The sequence below is a fragment of the Mustela erminea genome, chromosome 17, assembly GCF_009829155.1.
Source record: "Mustela erminea isolate mMusErm1 chromosome 17, mMusErm1.Pri, whole genome shotgun sequence".
In the NCBI taxonomy this organism is placed as follows: domain Eukaryota; kingdom Metazoa; phylum Chordata; class Mammalia; order Carnivora; family Mustelidae; genus Mustela; species Mustela erminea.
Window position 1 is genome coordinate 44,888,796 of NC_045630.1, and position 20,521 is coordinate 44,909,316.

General features: G+C 38.1%; 1 protein-coding gene across 8 annotated transcripts in view; it reads left to right on the plus strand.

Moving 5' to 3' along the window:
• Nucleotides 1–20,521, plus strand: part of MDM4 (MDM4 regulator of p53) — a 41,309-nt gene that overhangs the window by 11,168 nt on the left and 9,620 nt on the right. For 5 of the 8 annotated variants that reach the window (XM_032317045.1, XM_032317046.1, XM_032317047.1 and 2 more), the window contains 6 exons: nucleotides 7,121–7,233; nucleotides 8,777–8,851; nucleotides 12,514–12,647; nucleotides 13,700–13,755; nucleotides 18,441–18,508; nucleotides 19,242–19,341. In XM_032317045.1, the coding sequence (XP_032172936.1) occupies nucleotides 7,156–7,233; nucleotides 8,777–8,851; nucleotides 12,514–12,647; nucleotides 13,700–13,755; nucleotides 18,441–18,508; nucleotides 19,242–19,341 (511 nt within the window). In that variant the 5' untranslated portion in view covers nucleotides 7,121–7,155. Of the gene's footprint in view, nucleotides 1–7,120; nucleotides 7,234–8,776; nucleotides 8,852–12,513; nucleotides 12,648–13,699; nucleotides 13,756–18,440; nucleotides 18,509–19,241; nucleotides 19,342–20,521 lie in introns of those variants that run through there. The other 3 variants (XM_032317052.1, XM_032317051.1, XM_032317050.1) reach the window with 1 other exon arrangement.

Genomic DNA, 20,521 nt, shown 5'->3' on the forward strand with positions numbered 1-20,521 from the left:
AAGAAAAAATGTAATATCATGAATGGAAAGGAAGATGCGTCTGTACACAGATTAAAAGAGAATATATCAACTATATGCCCGTACTTTTGAAAACTTAGACAAATGGAAGAAGAAATAAAAAGCTTGAATAATCTAATATTTATTTAATTAAAATAGCGATTAAAAACCTTCCCAGAAAGAAAACGCCGAGTTTTATGTTTCTTTCTTTCTTTCTTTCTTCCTTTTTTTTTTAAAGGTTTTATTTATTCACTTGACAGAGACAGTGAGAGAGGGAACACAAGCAGGGGGTGTGGGAGAGGGAGAAGCCAGCCTCCCACCTGGCAGAGTGCTCCCTGCAGCATGCAGGGCTTGATCCTGGGGCCATGGGATCACGAATCGAGCCAAAGGCAAACACCCAGCGACTGAGCCACCCAGGCACCCTGAGTTTTATGTTTCAAAGGTTAATTCTACCAATTTTTCAAGGACCGGAACATCTTTATTTTGTAGAATTTTTTTTCCCCCGGCAATAGAAAAATAGACACTATTCAACAATTGAGTCTATTAAGCCTGCTAACCCTGACATCCAAACTAGACAAAAACTTAACGGTGGAAAATTGTAGATCCATTTCATTCCCTAATACAGACTTGACAACCTAAACAAAGTAGCGAATCAAAACCAGCAGTGTACAAAAAAGGATAATACTCCCAAACCAAGTTTGGTTTATCTCAGGTGTGTAAGGATTTAATTTTAGAAAATCCAGAAATGAAATTCAGAAACACCACATCAGTAGGTTAATAGAAAAAAATCATGATCAATTCAATAGATTCAGAAAGAATATTTTATAAAAACAACTTTCCATGATGTTTTTAGCTAATGAGGATGAAGAGAAACCCTTCTAAACTGATAGAGTAACTGTAAAAGAACAACAAACAGTTAAAAAAAAATGTAGGGAAACATTAGAGGCACTTTCTTTAAAGTCAGAAACAAAGATGCCCAGGATTGTGTGTATTTGACATTGTGCTGATAGTCCTAAGCAGTAAAGAAAGAAGTCAGGAGCATAAGAATTGGAAAGAAGGTGATAAGATTTTGTTATCTGCCGGTGGCATAATTATTTACATAGAAAAATGCACAGACAGATTATTAGAAATAGTTACGTACATTTAGGTGACTGGATAGAAGATTATTGAAAGTCCTTGGTATTTCTATATATATGTAAAAACTAAAAATTATAATGAAAGAGAAGCCATCACAATAGTATTAGAATATCAACTTTAGAAATTATTTTAACAGACGTGTTAAATCTCCAAAGGGAAAATTTTACTTAAATAAGTCCTTAATAAATAGAGAAATATATGATGTTGATGATGAGAAAACAGTTTGATATGTATATAAAGTATAATTTCATTCAAAATCCCAACAGGAATTTTTATGGAACTTGGTAAAGATGATGTTAATATTATATATGGAAGAGATAAGGACCGGGAAGGCAAACTGGTGCAGCCACTGTGGGAGATAGTATGGAGGTTTCTCAAAAAGCATAAATAGAAGTACCCTATGATCCAGTAGTTGCGCTACTGAGTATTTACCCCCAAAATACGAAGCACTAGCTCAGAGGGATACATGCATCCCTATGTTCATTGCAGCATTATGTACAATAGCCAAATTATGGAAGCAGCCAAAGTATCTATTGATAAATGGGTAAAGAAGGTTGGTGTATATGCTCAGTATGTTGGAATATTGTCCAGCTATAAGAGAGAAGAGAAATCTTGTCATTTGCAACATGGATGGAGCTAGAGAGTGTAATGCAAAGCGAAATAAGAGGAAAACCAAATATGATTTCACTCATGAGGTATTTAAGAAATAATACAAAGAGCAAAGGGAAAAAAAGGAGACAAACTAAGGAAACAAACTCACAGAGAACAAACTGATGGTTACCAGAAGAGAGGGAAAGTGGGTGGGGGTTGGGTGAAATAGGTGATGGAGATTAAAAAGTACACTTACAGTGAGCACTGAGAAATGTATGGAATTGTTGAATCAGGGACGCCTGGGAGGCTCAGTTGGTTGGGCAGCTGCCTTCTGCTCTGGTCATCATCCCGGCATCCTGAGATTGAGTCCCGCTTCGGGCTCCTTGCACGGTGGGGACCCTGCTTCTCCCTCTTCCTCTGCCTGCCACTCTGCCTGTGCTCACTCACTCTGACCAAAAAAAAAAAAAGAAAAGAAAAGAATTGTTGAATCATTATATTGCACACCTGAAACTAATGTTAACTATATTGGAATTAAAATTGAAAACTTAAAAAGTTAAAAATTTTAAGAAGTTGGGGGGCCAAGAATAAGCTGGTCACTTGTAAAAAAGAACATGGAGGAAAAGACTTGCTTTACTGGATAGGAATACTTATTATAAGATAGGAATTAAGACAGTGTTAAATTGAGTAAACATAGATTGATCAGTCCTTGGAGTAGAATAGAGAACTCAAGCACCCATGTATGTAAGGAAAATTCGGTTTACAAAAGAGGTGGCTGGCAGGAAAGAATGCATGTTCAATAAACTGAGCTGGAAAAATGGCTATCTATAGGGAGGAAGAGTAAAATTGATCTCTAAAAAAAAAGTCAATTCCAGATTAAGAATTTAAAGGTCATAAAATGTCATCCTTTCACCGCACACACTTGCAAATTTTTAGTAGAAAGGATTGGTGAATATGAGACTTCAGGGAATAAAAGAGTGCTTACATCAGAGGGGCCATTGACTAAAAAAAGAGAAGATTGATAAATATAAATTTGATTTTATTAAGTTTTCATACAAGTACCTTCTAGGAAATGGAAAAGACGATATAAGTTAAGATATTTGCAGGACACCCAGTTGACATAGGGCTAATATTAAAAATTTATAAATAACTATTACAAACTAAGTATAACAAAATCAGGAAAATGTCCAGAAGACATGAGCTGATGTTTCATAGAAGAGAAAGCAAGACTGCTAAGCAGATGAAGAGATTTAGTATCATTATCATTAGTGAACAGAGAAAAAGCCCATACCTATTGGCAAAAGTTAAAAAAGTTTTACGACATCAAATAATGAAGAGGAGATGGATTCACAGGCTATCTTACAGATTCTTGTTGGGATTGTGGATTGGTGCAAACACTTTGAAAACACTTTGGTATCAGTTCCTAAAGTTGAGTATTCATGTATGCTATGAGCGAGCAGTTTCTTTTGTAGATCTGCCCAAGAGACACCTTTTTTGCACATCTACATGAATATTACAAGTAGCACTTTTCATAATAGTAAAAACGTAGAAACTATCCAAATGTTCCTCAGACAGTGGATTATTATACAACAGTCAAAATGAATGAAAAATAAGGTATGCTAAGACATCGATGTATCTTGAAAACATTATGCTAAGTGAAATAAGCCAGACACCAAAGGACAAATATTGTGATTTTACTTATATGAGTTATCTAGTATAGGCATATTCATAGAGACAGGAAGTAGGATTGTGATCACAAGGTCCTGAGGGGAGAGTTCATTGTTTAATGGGTGCAGAGTTTCAGTTTGGGTGATTAAAAAGTTCTGGAAATGGATAGTGTTGATGGTGTACAGTATTGTGAACATACTTAATGTTACTAAATTGTACACTTAAAAATGGTAAATTTTATGTTATATTTAGTTTACAATAAAATTTTTTTAAAAAAGAACTAAGGAGGGCGCCTGGGTGGCTCAGTGGGTTAAGCCGCTGCCTTCGGCTCAGGTCATGATCTCAGGGTCCTGGGATCGAGTCCCGCATCGGGCTCTCTGCTCAGCAGGGAGCCTGCTTCCTTCTCTCTCTCTCTCTGCCTGCCTCTCAGTGTACTTGTAATTTCTCTCTGTCAAATAAATAAATAAAATCTTTAAAAAAAAAAAAAAAAAAAAAGAACTAAGGACTCTTAATTACAGGAAACAAGATTGCTGGAGGGGTGGGGTGTGGGGTAACTAGGTGATGGACATTAAGGAGGGCACATGATGTAATGAACACTGGGTATTATATATTATATATATTTTAAAAGATTTTATTTATTTGACAGAGATCACAAGTAGGTAGAGAGGCAGGAAGAGAGAGGAGGAAGCAGACTACCTGCTGAGCAGAGAGCCTGATGTGGGGCTCCTTCCCAGGACCCTGGGACCATGACCCGAGCTGAAGGCAGAGGCTTTAACCCACTGAGCCACCCAAGTGCCCCAATAATACATTATATGTTAATTAAAAAAAAAAAAAGTAAGTAAAGTGACACAACAGTAGGAATTGTTAGTGAAACAAAAATCTCAAAAATTACTATACCTGCTTCTTTTAAGTTAAAAGCAGCTAACCTAAAAATACTTACTTGTAGCATTCCATTTTGATGCACTAAAATGCATAAAAAGGAAGAAAGAAAATCAAAACAGGATAAGGATGATTGTTGGGGAGAGGCAGGGGAATGGGCTAGGGAAGGATATTCTAGTTAAATGTAGGTGGTTGTCAAGAGTACTGCTTTGAGGATGTTTATTGCATCAGGAAGAATCAAGGAAAAGTGGGTCATGTGCTGATAAACAATGAGAGTCTGTTGAAGAAAAGGATTATGATTAATTCTGTATATTGAGGTCTAAGGGGCAAAAATATATTACTAAGTGAGGTCTTTAGAACTCTTGAGTTTGAAATCGACTCCAGCAATTCACTGAATTGTATTATCTTGGGCAAATAACATCTCTATACTTCTCTTGCCTTAGATGTAAAACAAAGAATAATGTTTATTATATTCTACTAATAATTATTATACTATAATTATTATACTATAAATAATAGTAGTAATTCTTTTACCTACATCATAGGGTTATTAAATGTATTAAATGGGTTAATGTGTGCCTGATACAGAGTCTGCGCCTTTTGTTTTGATTATCTAGTGCTGTGTCATAAACCATGCAACAACTTAGTTAAAACAACAGCCATTTGATTTATTCTTACGATTTTGTGGGCTTAGTTGGATGGTTCTTGCCTGTCATGCAGCTCTGGTCAAGCAGTAGCTGCTTTTGGAATGTCCTGTTACATGTGTTGCTTTGGAGGGAGTGGCTAGAAGGTTGTGATGAGCTGGACAACTAGGCCTCCCCACACGGCCCTTTTATGTGGTCTCTAGGAAAGCCGTCAGATTTTACGGTTCTCTAAGAGCACAAAAAATGAAGCCGCCAGCGCTTGGAATTGGCACATTACCACTTCCGCTGTATTCTGTTGATAAATGTCACAGAGCTACTTGGGAGATGCATTGAAGACCATTTTTGGAAACCGTTCACACTGTTATTTCTTTATTTTTAAGATTTTATTTTTGGTTAATTGCAGACTGAACGTGGGGTTACAGTCCTGAGATCAAAAGTCGCATGCTCCACCCACTAAGCCAGCCAGGCACCCAGCATCCACACTGTTACTGATACTTGTGACCATCATGTTACTCTACAGTAACATGTATGTAATTGTCAGTTTCGGCATCAGGGACTGATTAATGAATAAATACAAATCTCTGCCCTCTTGCTGCTTCTGTTTTACATGATAAGGAATTAGAACGTATAGTATGTTGGTTGGTAATAAGGACGATACAGAAAAATAAGGCAGAGAAGGATAGGGAATACTGGGGGTTGGGAGCTGCAGTTTTAAAAATGGGTAGTCATGGAAGGCCTCCTCGGTAAACTGACATTTGAGTAGACAAGAGGAGGAGGAGGTTAGGAGCTCGAGGGGCAAGGGTGGGAGCAAGAAAACCTTAGGAGGGTAGTGCAGTTGAGAGGTAGGTGGTTTGGATTAGTGCAGTAATAGTGGAAGTGGTGAGAAATGGCTAGAGTTTGTATTTTGAAGATAACAGCTCTCCAGTTTATTCATGAACTGGGTGTGGAATGTGAAAGAAAACGGAATCAGGGATGGCTTCAAGGTCGTTGACCTGAGTAGCTGGAAGGATGGAGTTGATTGCTGAGGTGGGGAAGACTTGCAGGACTGGCAGGTTTGGGGAGATCTGGACTGGCGTTTTGGGTATAAGGTTTGAAATGCTAATTAAAAGCTAGCTGCTTTAAAATTGTAAATTATGCTTGTATCCTATTTGACTTCCCATTTTGTGGCAAGGGAAGCCGATGGGGGAGGGAGGAATTTGAATTGTGTTAGAGTCAGTAAGTATTCTCAGAAGACTGAGGAATCTTGTTAGTTTTATCCAGACCATTTGTCAGTTTTTCCAGGCCCCTTTCTCCTTTTCCCTGATGTGCCTTGTTATCACAAATTTCACTGATCACTTATCACCTTTTTACTAGAAAAAGACCCGATGGTAAACTTTAACAAGTTTATTTAAAAATTTATTTTCCCTCTTAAAAAAAAAATTTTTTTTTTAAAGGAGAGATGGTAGAAGTTGAAAAATTTTCACTGAGCCTTACTCTATTTCATTTCGTGTTACAGCTTTCCTTGATGATAGATGTCCACTTTGGCTTAACCCATTTTGTAGGGATCGCTATACTCTTTAGGTTTGGCACACGTTATGTGCCCACCTTGGCTTAACCCATTTTATAGGCATTTAGTTGCTATACTCTTTGGGGTTGGCAGGTATTAAAAACTAACTGCCTTAACTGATACTGAGTAATTTGACTCTCACTTTCTTGCAGTTGCTTGGCCAAGACATGTTTCAACATGTTGCAGAGGTTTTTCTTGATGTGCCCTTGGAATCATAAATCTATTACTTAATCTTGGCAATTCCCCCAGCTCTATGATCTGTTGTCTTCCAGGGGGTGCTCTTGAGCACTGTTAAGAGGGGAGGAGTTACTGAAACCCTGATACCCATTGGGGAGGTAATGATTGTGAATTTGACTTTCGGCTAAAACAGTTTACTCATTATCATCACTGTGGAAGTTGGAGCATGCCTGAACCTGTTTCTGTTTCGGACTTCACCTGAGGGAAGCATGGATGGCTCTGACTCTTAATTAAGCTCTCCAGTTTTTTGGAGGATCTGAATTTAGAAAGGGATCAGAAGAGTATCGAGAACCATTTGTGTAGGGTCCTCTGATACATGTGTCTTTTTTTTTTTTTTAACCTTCTGCTGGCTGCTGTTTTGTAAATCTTCAAAGTGAAAATTTTCTGCTTTAGAAGAGATTTCATAACTTTTTTTTCCTTGTAGATTTATCAGCAGACGGCAATTTCTTCACTGCCAAAATGACCTCACTTTCCACCTCTGCCCAGTGTTCAACTTCTGACAGTGCTTGCAGGATCTCTCCAGAACAGACCAATCAGGTAAATCATTTTTAGGCATTCCTAGTTTTCTGTAAGCTTTTAAAAAATTGAGTTGGAGCACGTAGGTAACTTTACTGACTTTTACTGACTTAGGATTTTATGTAGAGCAGAAAGGATTATTTTTTAAATTCCGTATTAGGGAAACTAATAAATAGTTTCACTGCTCAAAATTTGAATTGATTATTGGTTAAATAAAGATGTGGAGGTTACACATTGCTTAAAATACAGTACATTTTGAAAATTTATGTTTTAGGATATGGGTGGCTAATGGAGAATTTGGGGCCAAGTTATATGTTTGTTTTCCATCTCTCTTGCTTCATTTTAACAAGCTTGTTTTCTTTAAAATTAATTTTAAATTGTAAATATAGCAAATGTATTCTTATAAAATTCAGTTTTATAATGTGTTTACTTATAAAGTATTTAGCTATAGAGACTCCTTGACTGTCTCTTCCCTTCTTTGCCCAAAATCCCCTCCCCCTAAGACAACACTATTACTAATTAGGTGTGTCTTGTTTCAGTTCTTTTCCTCTAACATGTAAAAATACATAATTTTGTCACTTGTCTTCATAAACATTGCACAATACATATAGTATTGTGTACCTTAGTGTATGATGAAAGTAGAATTTGGATTTGTTGGGAGAAAATGTGGCTTGTATAATAGATGGTTTTGATATAATTGTCCATCTCTGGAAGAAAACAAATGAAGACCTCAAACTTTGTACAAAAACAAATTCCAGATAGATGAGGATTTAAATGTAAAAAGTGAAATAATGTTAGAGGAAAATTTAGGACGTGGTTGTGAAACTTCAGGATGAGAGGGGCCTTAAATAAGACAAAACCAAAGAAGCTGTAAGAGGAAGAGAGAGACAAATTTGACCATAAAAATTTTAAAGATTAAAAAAAAAAATTTTTAAAGATAAAACTGTGTGGTTAAAGACAGACTCCACAGTCAGAGTCAAGAGATGTCAAAGTCACTATCCCTTGTGTGTTTTTACCACATCTGGTTTATCTGCCCACCTGTTGGCGCTGTTTGGGTTGTTCCATCTTTTGGCTATTGTGAATCATGTTCCTGGGAACACTGGTGTACAAATACTTGTTTGAGTTCTACTTTCAGTTCTACTTTATACCTAGGAGGGGAACTGCTGGGTCATACGATAATTTTGTGTTCAACTTTCTGAGAAACGGCCTAACTATTTTCCACACCAGCTGAACCATTTATCTTACCACCAGCTGTGCACAAGGGTTCCAGTTTCTCCACACCCTTGCCAATGTTTGTTTCCTTTTTTCTTTTTATTTTGGCTGTCTTAGTAGGTGTGAATGTGTTTTCTTTTGAAAATGTGATTTTTCAGAGAGGTAACAGGTAGTAGTCCGATTATCTGCTATTATTTTAGGTATTGGAAGATTGTATGTTATTAGATGGTAAGTATCTACCAGGGTTTGTTAAAAATATATATATATTTAAGGAGCTTTTCTTGTTCCCTAGGGTTTGAGAAACCAAGCTAGTTGGAATATAAATAACAGGTTTTTTTAATGTTTCTATCAGGTACGACCAAAACAGCCACTTTTGAAGATTTTGCAGGCAGCAGGTGCACAAGGAGAAATGTTCACTGTTAAAGAGGTAAGCCGTCAAAGAGAATTCTCAGTTTTTGTTTTTGTTTTTTTTTTAAAGATTTTATTTATTTATTTGACAGATCACAAGTAGGCAGAAGGGCAGACAGAGAGAGAGAGAGAGAGGAGGAAGCAGGCTCCCTGCTGAGCAGAGAACCCAATAAGAGGCTCAATCCCAGGGATCATGACCTGAGCCAGAGGCAGAGGCTTTAATCCACTGAGCCTCCCAGGCACCTGGAGAATTCTCAGTTATAAGAACAGCTGAGAAATAAATGCTGATGAAAAGAAAAAAAGTAGTAGCTGATGAATATGTAGTTCTGACATCAGGCCCAAGAAAGGAAATTCTCTTCCTGAAGTACTGGAAAGGCAACTTTTGCTTGTTTTAAAGACTGCTGAGCTAAATTGAACTTCATATTTCCTTTAAATTTCCTTTTGAAGTATGTTGTCAGCCAAACATAAAATTAACTGTGAATTCATTGATCTCCGAGTTAAAATGCAAAGCGTGTACAAGATTAAAAAATGACACTGTCGATGATTTATAGGATGTACTGCCAGGCAGGAATTAAACGCAGTAGTTTTTCATTATAAATGTGTCAGATACTCTTTTGAGCACTGTGAGTTATTTTAAACACTTATGCATTTAAATAACTTATTTAGCATCTAAAGGTTTTTTGTTTTGTTTTGTTTTTTAACAAAACCAAATTGAATTCCTTAAGTGGAAAAGGTTCAGTATTAAAATGTTAATCTCTCTGAACTGCTTGCATTTAGTTGGATAAAAATCTAACCTTTTCTAATGGGAAGAAACAAAATTATCAAGCTTTTTTTTTTTTTTAAGCTTTCTGAAAAACTTAAGGAACACTGAACTTCTGAGCCATTATATCTCAAGGAAACAAATTGGGAGCATTTTAGATTTTCTAGAATATTCATATTTACTTTATCATTTTAAATTAAGTACATCATTTTGGACTGTATCTTTAGAATTCTGAAACTATTATTGAAGTATGGATTTTTATTTTTTATCTTTTTTTTATTAAAGATTTTATTTATTTACTTATTTGTCAGAGAAAGAGAGAGAGAGATCACAAGCAGGGGGAGCAGCAGGCAGAGGGAGAAGCAGGCTCCCCGCAGAGCAAGGAGCCCCATGTGGGACTCAAACCCGGAACCCTGGGATCATGACCTCAGCCAAAGGCAGACACCTAACCGACTGAGCCACCCAGGTGTCCCAAAGTATGAATTTTAAAAAAAAAATTATTTGAGAGAAAGAGAGCAGGGGCATATGCATTGGGGGAGGGACAGAGAGAGAATTTTCAAGCAGCCTCTGTACTAAGTGTGGGACCTGGTGTGGGGCTCGATGATCTCATGACCCCCATAAGATTGTGACCTGAGCCAAAAACCACAAGTCCGTGCTTAACTGACTTAACTGACTGAGCCACCCAGGTCCCCTGATGTATGGAATTTTATATCAGTAAAGTTGTTAAAATGAATTATGCTATCTCCTTCAGTCCTGTGGTAGAGGTTTCCTGGGTTAAGAAGAAATTAAGTACATATTGGTCAGAAAGAATATTTTACTGGGGAAGAAATTGCAAAGAGTCAGTTTATATGAAGCTCTCTGTTATGAATTTTGACCTTACCTGGTGCATAAAGAAGAATTTCCTAATATTTTTAATTTTTTAAAGATTTTATTATTATTATTTTAAAAAACATTTTCTTTATTTGTCAGAGAGAGAGAGCACAAGCAGGCAGAATGGCATGTAGAGGTAGAGAGAAAAGCAGGCTCCCTGCTAGACAAGGAACCTGATACAGGATTCGATCCCAGGACCTTGGGATCATGATGGGATCATGACTGGATCATGACCTGAGCTGAAGGCAGCGACTCAACCGACTGAGCCACCCAGGCGCCCCTAATTTTTTATTTTATTTTTTAAAAGATTTTATTTATTTATTTGCCAGACAGAAATCACAAGTAGGCAGAGAGGCAGAGGAAGGGAAGCAGGCTCCATGCTGAGCAGAGAGCCTGATGCGGGGCCTGATCCCAGGACCCTGGGATCATGACCCGAGCCAAAGGCAGAGGCTTTAACCCTGGTTAACCCCCGCTACCCAGCGCCCTGCTAATTTTTTATTTTTAAATATTGGTTCTCAGTATGTGCATTGAGGCAGTATGGTATAATGAGAGTAGTAATTTTGTATACATTATTAATGTTTTATTTTAACGTTTTTTTAGCTGAATGCATTTATTTTATTTTATTATTTTTTAAGATTTTATTTTTAAGTGATCTCTACACCTAATGTGGAGCTTGAGCTCACAGCCCTGAGATGAGGGGTCGCATGCTTTACTGACTGAGCCTGCCAGGTGCCCCTGAACACTTTTTCGCACCAGATGCTGGAATGGAAGCTTGCAGATCTGTTCAGTGGACTTGTGATAGTGTCCGATTTCACAGGTGCAGCAGTACCAGGACTGTAACGGTGAGGTTTCTTCACCCCTCCAGAAGAGGGCACACTCTTGCAAGTGGCTTTTTGTAGTCAGTCACTTCTTCAGAGCTTTACCACCAGTTGATATTCGAGTGGTCTGCTTTGTGCAAGCCCTAGTGTAGAGGTCTTACCTTCTCCCCCTTCTTCAGCTGGAGCTCTGGGAGTTAGAGGTGGTGATGCTGTGGCAGTGGCTGCAGACAATTATGTACACATCTATAGGGTAGATGATCTATATTGTCTTAGAAGAGCTTATTTTGGATTTATTTCTTCCGGAAGTTGGACAGATAAAATATAAAACTTCCTCCTTTTTCTCTTCCAGTGCTTGTTCTTCCCCATCTTACTTCCCCCTAAGTATTTGATGATCTGGGGCGAAATGTTGCTTGGTATAGAAGGGAGCTTAGGAGCATTATTGTACCAATATAATGGGGACAGTGTTGGAAACATCTTCTGTGCAGGTGTCTAATAATTCCTGAGAAGTTGGGGCCTAAAGATACAGATAGCCACTTTGGTTTGCATGTGGTCTCTGACAGCAGAGGTCTTACTGTCGTTAAGTGAACTTAATTATTAAGTATTTTTTAAAAATCTGCATGGAGAAAACATTAGGAAAAAATAGATCACTTAAAACTTTTGAATCATGATCTTGTCGGAGTTCCTTCCATTTTTGTGAACTCTGTGAAAAAAGCCAGATAGACTAAATTTTTATTTGATAGACACTAGATTCTGTGTTTTACGCACTTACGGTGCTGATGGCTTGTTAACCATTGTACTTCATTTGCCAAAAAAGAATTAAATGAATATGCATCAGAAGCGTCTTATAGTTATGTGTGTCCCTGGACTTGGAATATATTTTTATGGCCCAGGCACATACAAAGTTTATTCTAGTCATGGAATAGGCCTCTTTATTTGGACTCGTGAGAACATTTTTATGAGGATACTAGGTAAATTCAACACTCTTTCTCACTGTCAGGCCGCTGCGGTTCTATTTTAAAAGTAAGTCTCTTGATGTCCAGCGTGATAATAAGTGGCTGAACCTAGTAGTTGGGGACAACCGTCTTGTCATAGGACTCCTTCCACAAGCACTGACATTCATGCTCACTCATGGTTTCTCTTTTTCTAACAAACTAATGTACCTTCCCTTCTCATAATTAACTTGTGTTTGGAGCAGCTGGACAGACCTCTTCCTGTGGTTTTATTGCCCTGCAGGTCATGCATTATCTCGGCCAGTACATAATGGTGAAGAAGCTTTATGATCAGCGGGAGCAGCATATGGTGTATTGTGGCGGAGATCTTTTAGGAGAACTGCTAGGACGTCAGAGCTTCTCCGTGAAAGATCCAAGGTAAGAAGATTGAAGATTTGTTTGTCTTTTTGGGTGCTTCTAACAACTCAGTCTCCATAGGATATTAGTGGTTATTTATTCCTTTAGTCAGTCAATATTTAAGGGTCTCCTGTGAGGCCCTGAGAATGTGTTCATGAACAGCGATCTCAGATTCTATGGAGTTTAAGGAGCAGTGAGACAGTGGATGCTCTTCCCCGTCTTCTATCAGCTTATCACACCGCACTTAGTAAATTACACTGTGAGAGTTAGAGACAAAGAGGTACATGAAGCTGCGTTGGGGTGGGATTTAGGGTCTTAGTGGTTGGGGTCTGTATGGTTCCTTGAGGAAGTGCTATTTGAGCCGAGAGCTGCAGGATGAGTGAGGAATGGGAGTGCTCTGGGAGAGGGTTGGAGAACTGGCAGATTGAACATCATGTGCAAAGGCCTGGGTAGAGGGAGCTTGGTGTGGCTAGGTTAGAATTTTGTGAAGCAGCTGTTACAGAGAGGAAGACTGAGCTGATGAGCGAAATGTAGCATCGCTGGGCGGTTTGAGGTCGAAGATGGGCTTCATGAGAATCGCAGTAGAACTTCTTTGACCTGTTGTGCAACTTTCTTCAGCCACATGGGGGTGTAAATGGTTGTTACAGAGTGAAAAGCAGATTAGTAATTAAGAAGCCATTGTTTTCTTTCTATAGCTTTGTGATGACTGTTTCTTCTGTGCTCATTTTGTCTTACTGTGGTTAGACTCCCTTCCACCCCTTCCCCAGTTAAAATTGTAAAACTTAATTCCTCGTGGGAAGGAATGGTCTCCAAGGGAAATCTTGTGTTACTGTTAGCTCATTAAATAAAATGTAAATTAATTAGTGTCTTAATGGGGGCAAAGTAACACAAGCACTTGGACATGAGTATCTTGACATTTAAATAATTACAAACAAATCTATTCTGGGGAAAATATTCTGCTTCTCCATGTGTTACAGAGAAAGTTGAAAGATCATGTACCAAATAGACATATAACATTTTAATGGAAAACCATGGGGTTATTAAGTTTTTGTTTTTGTTTTTGTCTCTGACAGCCCTCTCTATGATATGCTAAGAAAGAATCTTATCACTTTAGCCTCTGCTACTACAGGTACGTCACATCCTCTTTCTTCAGCTTGTATCACAGCTTTGAGCTCAAGGGGGCAAATGATGGGAAAACAAGCAGGATTAAGATGGAAATGAAATGCTGTGTTGGCATGATTGGGAGGGACACCTGTCATATAGAATGTTATTAGGATGTTAACTTCATTGTGGAAAATTTCAGATATACTAGATAGATTAGTGTAATGCCCATCTCTTAGACTTAGTAATTGTTAACATTTTGCCACATTTGCTTCATATGGACTTTTTTTTCCTTAATTTTATTTATTTTTTTCCATCTGGATATACTTTTAAAATCTCGAACAGATAAGGACCATTTTCCTTTAAACAGAACTGCAGTGTCATTCTTATACCCAAGAAAATTATTAATAATATAAATAATAACTCCATAATATTATCCAATAGCCAGTATGTGTATAGTTTACCCCCAGTTATCCCAGAAAGGCCTTTTACATTTGGCTTGTTGAAATCAAGATCCAGACCAAGTCCACACATTGCGTTTGGTTGATATGCCTGTAAGTATCTTTATAAAACAATCCTTCTTTTATTTTTATGTCATTTATTTGTTGAAGAAATGGATCATTTGTCCTATAGAATTTCCCACATTCTAGTGGTTGCAAGATTGTATCCTTATGATGTCGTTTAACGTGCTTCTCTTTTTCTTTTATTTCCATTAAACTAGTAACGCTTGAATAGTTTCAAGTTTAAATTTTTTGCTGAGAATTCGTAGGTGGTGCTTTGTACATCTTTTGCATCACACCTGAGCCATGTAAAGGTCGACTTGTCCCTCTTTCAGTGATGTTGATTCTGTGGGCGCACATGCTGTTATCTGTTATCAGGGTCCCCAGGAACCTCTCACCTAATGGTTTTAGCTTTCTGTTATATGAATGCCAGTTTGTCTGACACCCTTTGCTTGATTTCATATCTTTTAAAGATTTTATTTATTTATTTGACAGAGATCACAAGTAGGCAGAGAGACAGGCAGAGAGAGGAAGGGAAGCAGGCTCCCTGCCTAGCAGAGAGCCTGATGTGGGGCTCGATCCCAGGACTCTGGGATCATGACCTGAGCTGAAGGCAGAGGCCTTAATCCACTGAGCCACTCAGGTGCCCCAATTCCATATCTTTTAAATACTGTCCTCAGGGTTTAATTTATTCCGTATGTGCAGGAAGCGGACTGCTCTGGGGTCTGAAGTGTAGTGTGTTAGAAATAGGTGAAAACTGGATATAACTGAAATGTAACCCTATCTGTTACTCCTTTCCAAATAATGAACCCCCCGCCCCATTTCTCTGTGAAGGCCTTTTGTGCGTTTCAAATTAGATTTTAGGTAACCTTATCCTTTAAAGAAAGCCAAGTTTGTGATTCTTTTAGATTGGTTATCTTCCAGTAGTTTAGTGAAACAAATAATTGAAAAGAATCCAGTCCTAATAAAGATTTATGATTTAACGTGAGAGCAGAGAGACTGCTTTCATAGTGAAATGTGTCTTTGAACTTATATTGAATTTTGGAGCCTGTTGTCTTCATTGAGCCATTTGCCCACTTCACCCAGCTGTAAATTTCTGTTGAGAGGGAAGGCCTTGCAAATAATATAGCGCTTTATTGAAATTCAGTCACTTGTGAAATAGGGCTTTCCTGGGATGTTCACTGCAGGCTTGAACTGCACGGAGGATTTTATATTTGCTGATCTACGCTTTCAGTAGAATTTGTTTTCTGATTGTTCTCTGGATAACTCGAGTGGGTCTAATTCTCACTTTTCCTCTCTCTTTCTCTTGCACTTGGAGCATTTAACATGCCATATATTAAAATGAACATTTCAATAATATTTCAGTTGATCCTAACAACAACCTTGTGAGGAAGGTCTGGAGATGCTGAAACGGAGGGGTTTTTGTTTGTTTGTGGTTTTGATTTTTGATTTTTTTAAAAAAAGATTTTATTTTATTTATTTATTTTTTAAAGATTTTATTTATTTATTTGCCGGAAGGAGGAGACACGGCGAGAGAGGGAACACAAGAGAAAAGCAGGCTTCCCACTGAGCAAGGAGCCCGATGTGGGACTCAGTCCCAGGACCCTGGGATCATGAACCAAGCCGAAGGCAGATGCTTAACAACTGAGCCTCCCAGGCGTCCTGATTTTATTTATTTGACAGAGAGAGGCACAGCGAGAGAGGATAACATAGGCAGGGGGAGTGGGAGAGGGAGGAGCAGGTTTCCCGCCGAGCAGGGAGCCCTGTGCGGGGCTTGATTCCAGGACCTTGGAATTATGACCTGAGCTGAAGGCAGACGCTTAACGATTGAGCCACCCAGGCGCCCCTTTGATTTTTGCTCTTAATAGAATAAATGATTTGTCCAAGATAATTCGTAGAACGGATATTTTCTGACTGACTGGTTCTTGGGCTTTTCATTGGGCCACACATTGATGTCATAACAGAGTTTGCCCCAATTAATTTTTCTTAACACATTTCTCTCTGAACATGAAATGTTTAAAAGATTTTGTTTGTTCTTGTCACTTTGAAATGATTTTAGTTAGAAAAAAGTAATAAAAGTATAATAAAGGGTTCCAAATATTCTTTACCCAGATTCCCCAAATGATAACTGACATCTTGTATAACCATAGTACCTTGTTAAAAACCAGAATATTGCCCCAAAGTACTTTTGATTGTCTGCTCTTGACTTGCCCTTGCTTTGGTGCTTGTGGTTGGTTATTGCTGTTGATCTGAATGAATTGGGTTGCTTGTGTTTTATTTAAAAGGACAAACGAGAAAAATGTTTTTTATATCACCTGCTGTACACCTTTGCAAGTGGGTTAAACCTTTTATTTTTTTTTTTATTTATTTTTATTTTTTATTTTTTTTAAAGATTTTATTTATTTATTTGACAGAGAGAGATCACAAGTAGGCAGAGAGGCAGGCAGAGAGAGAGGAGGAAGCAGGCTCCCTGCTGAGCAGAGAGCCCGATGCGGGACTCGATCCCAGGACCTTGAGATCATGACCCGAGCCGAAGGCAGCGGCTTAACCCACTGAGCCACCCAGGCGCCCCATAAACCTTTTATTTTGATGGTTGAGAAAATGTCATTGTTTAAAGTAAAGGTGGCTCTTTTATGAGGCATTTGTCCAAATCTCCACATGTATACCAACAAAATGACAAATAAATGACAGGGTTTATTTAGTTTAAAATTCCTTTGTATATTGTGGTTTTCCCACATAATTTCTTTTTGCTTATAAATTTTCATTTTTTTTAAAAAGATCTTATTTATTTGAGAGAGGGCGTTTGAGATAGAGTGAGAGCTCACTCACTAGTTGGTGGGAGGGGCAGGAGAAGAGGGAGAAGCAGATTCTCCACTGAGCAGGGAGCCTGACTTAGGGCTCAGTCCCAGAACTTTGTAATCATGACCTTAGTCGAAGGCAGATGCCCAACAGATTGAACCAGCAGGCGCCCTGCTTCTAAATGTTTTAACCTGAGGAAGATATAGGAAGGCATTAGAACTATAAATAACAATATCAAGTTGCTTTAGTAAAGAAATGCTTTATCTGCATTGTCTCGTTAGTTGATCTTTGAAGCCCACTGGGGTCAGAAAATGCTGTCTCTCGAACTTCTCAGTATTCTCTGTTGACCTATAAAAATTCTTGTCGAAATCACGCTCTTTAGGATTACAGTTCTGAAATTGTTTGCATTGTGCAAACTAACTGAATTATCAAACCACTTGGAGGATCCATATTCTTTTCCCTGGCAGCCTCTATGACGTGAGGATGGGGTTCTCCATAAATGCCTTATCTCTGGATCTGATAGTAGCTAACGAACCCAACCCTTGGTAGACTTATTTGGGAACATTTCAGTTACATATAACCTCATATAATGAGCGGTCTAGGTTACTAAATTCTCTGCACTTTGTCGTTTTCCTGTAGCTGAGTTTTCATCTTCTGTTCTGCTTGAAAAATTTCCAAGTCCTCAAAATACATTTCTCTCAGACTATCTGAGAATTACTCTCAGGTTATTGTTTTCTTTGCTTTCACTGGCTTTGAGAAAAACTTTTATCTGCTCTCCCTTCTTTCTTAGGAAATGTTTATAGTAACTGGGAAAAATAAAACTTTTTTTTTAAGTAAAACATGTTAATTAAAAAAACTACTGCATATTCATGTATTGGGAATTTAAACCAGGAAATCATCACTGATGCTTTAGAATGTAAGTCTGCACGAGGTGCTATTGTGTTATGAAGCAAGTGAGGAAAATTCCAGATTTTCAGATTTCATAACCCTGTATAACTTTAACAGTTGAAAGTAAAAATTAAAGACCGAACTTTTTTGCTGCGGTTTACAAGTTAGGCAGATTGGATAATAAACATCTATGGGAAGAGAATAAAAAATACTCTCCATTATTTCTTGGTTGGAATCACTTTCATAGAAAAATGTGAAAGTTTGCCATGAACATTTTTTAGTTATTTTTCATTTTCTCCCAGATTACATTTTGGTAATAACATTTTGAACAAAGCCTGTCTTGGTCTTTGATGTTTTTATCAGTTTTGATTTTTCCCTTTTGGATGAGAGCTTTGCCCAGCCAACATGGAGACGTACATCTTTAGGGAGCACACCTGGCTCCAGGGTTGTTTGCTGAGGTCCTTTTTATGTGGAAAGAACGGTTATTACCAGGGAAGGTTTTCCTTTTGTTTTACTTGCTATCCAGATGCTGCTCAGACTCTCGCTCTCGCACAGGATCACAGTATGGATATTCCAAGTCAAGACCAACTGAAGGTAAAATCACCACACGGTGACTTCTTTTGTTGTACAGAGTGGCCCCTTCTCTGTACCTATGGATCTTGGACTCCCAAGACCTTTCTCTGAATGTGGTAAGAATTTAACAAGAAAGGTTCTTGGGAGTTCACAGACCAGGGACAGAGTGAACTTCTCTGTTCTGCCCATAACAGAGTTCCAGTCTCTGAATTTTTCTTTGGGATGTAGCACTTCTGATCTTCAGTTCCTCCAGTTGCATTTTCTTTGGGGTTTGTGTATGCCTGTGTGTGTGATGGTGTCCATATATAGGTGTTTGAGAAAACTGCTTTATTAGATTTTAGCAGGCTTTTTGCTTGAGTTCATGTCAGGCCATTCTTAAAGCTTCTTGAGACCTGGGAAAACTTTATGATCTTCTTGGTATATGCTGAGGGTTTCTCATGTTTTCTGAATTATGCCTAATTTTGTAGTCTAGAGGCTTTTCATTGATAGCCTATTTTTAACAGTAGATTTTGGCCTTTTGTGCAGACATTTTTTTATTCCCCTAGGTTTGGGATTCTCTTAGTGCTGCTCACAGTGAGTTAAGGAGAGGTGTTGCCTTTATTTGATGACTATTGCGAACTCCAGAGATCTCTTTCTTGTGCGTAACCCATTGTGCCGCACGCTGACTGGTGAGCCAGGACGGAACTGCTACATCCCCGGGTCTCAGTCATTTTTACGGCACTGACAGACATCTTTCCCTTTTTTTTTTTTCCAGCAAAGTGCAGAAGAAAGTTCCAATTACAGGAAAAGAACAGAAGAAGGCAATATTCCTGCACTGCCTACCTCACATCATAAATGCAGAAGTTCTAGAGAAGGTAAGTTTTGGGTTAAGGCTATACATTTTTTACTTTTTCTTTTTTTTTTATTTTTCCTTTTGTTGATGACTTCTAGAAATGGGATTTATTCAACATTTAGCACTGGCTGCAATTGAGACCATTCTATAGACAACTCCAAAAATAATAATGCACTTTCTTTGTATATGAAGTAGGAGGGTCATATGTCATCCTTACTTCTCATTCTTTTCCAAAAACTTTTCCTTTACCCTAGTGACCGTTGTTAACTTTGAAGATGGTAGTGCTCTTTTAGCAACCTGTGTTTACTGGGGTGGACTGGTGGGGTGAGACCTGTCCTTTGGTTACATACTAATAGAAGATCACTACAGATAAATCAATTTACCACCTAGTCAAGCTGCCTTGGCCTTTTAAATTTGGACATACTTGTATATATTCAGTCCAGTTAGGCTTCTTATTTTGATTTATCTGCTTCAGGTGAAGGCTAATTTTTGTAGAGTTTTGAAGTTTGCAGAGATGATGTATACGTAGTCTGTCAGAGCCAAGAATGAGCCCTCAGGAGCCTAGTAGGTCCTTCGATTGCCCTTGGATGATAGTCCTTGGATCTTTGCCATCTGTACTAGATACGCTATGGTCAGGTTAAATGACTTAATTGATATTTTGAAAGTTTGCCCCAAGCTCTGCTTAATAAAGTATCCCCTAAAATTTTTTCTCTACAGGAGTATAAAATAATAAATTATTCAAGCCTTTTATGACATGATAGTTTCTAGTTTAGGTACTGGCTCATACTTAGAGCAATGGCAGGTTAGATCTCTAGCAACATCCCAGAACGTGATGCTGTTCGAATTGTTTTGAATGTTAAAAATTGAATCCATTTATCATACAACCGAATTTTGAGCTACCTAGTCACCTGGGAGCTTATTTCCTGTCTGTATGGTATTAAGTGTGTAATTTTTTCTTTAAATGTAGGTCTTTGGTTATTTGCTACTCAAAAGGCTATTTGAAATGTAAGAATAGCCAATGTAAGAGACTGTGTGTAGCTTGTGCTGTAAATTTTGAGAATAAAGAGCTTAGTATTTTCAGAAAAGTGTGTAGGTAGAAAGATCAGACTTGGTGTACGTGGAAAGGATATTTCCATTGCCCTTACGGGATGTTTGAGAGCTTGAAGAGACGAGGATAACTTTAATATGGCATCATCTCAGGG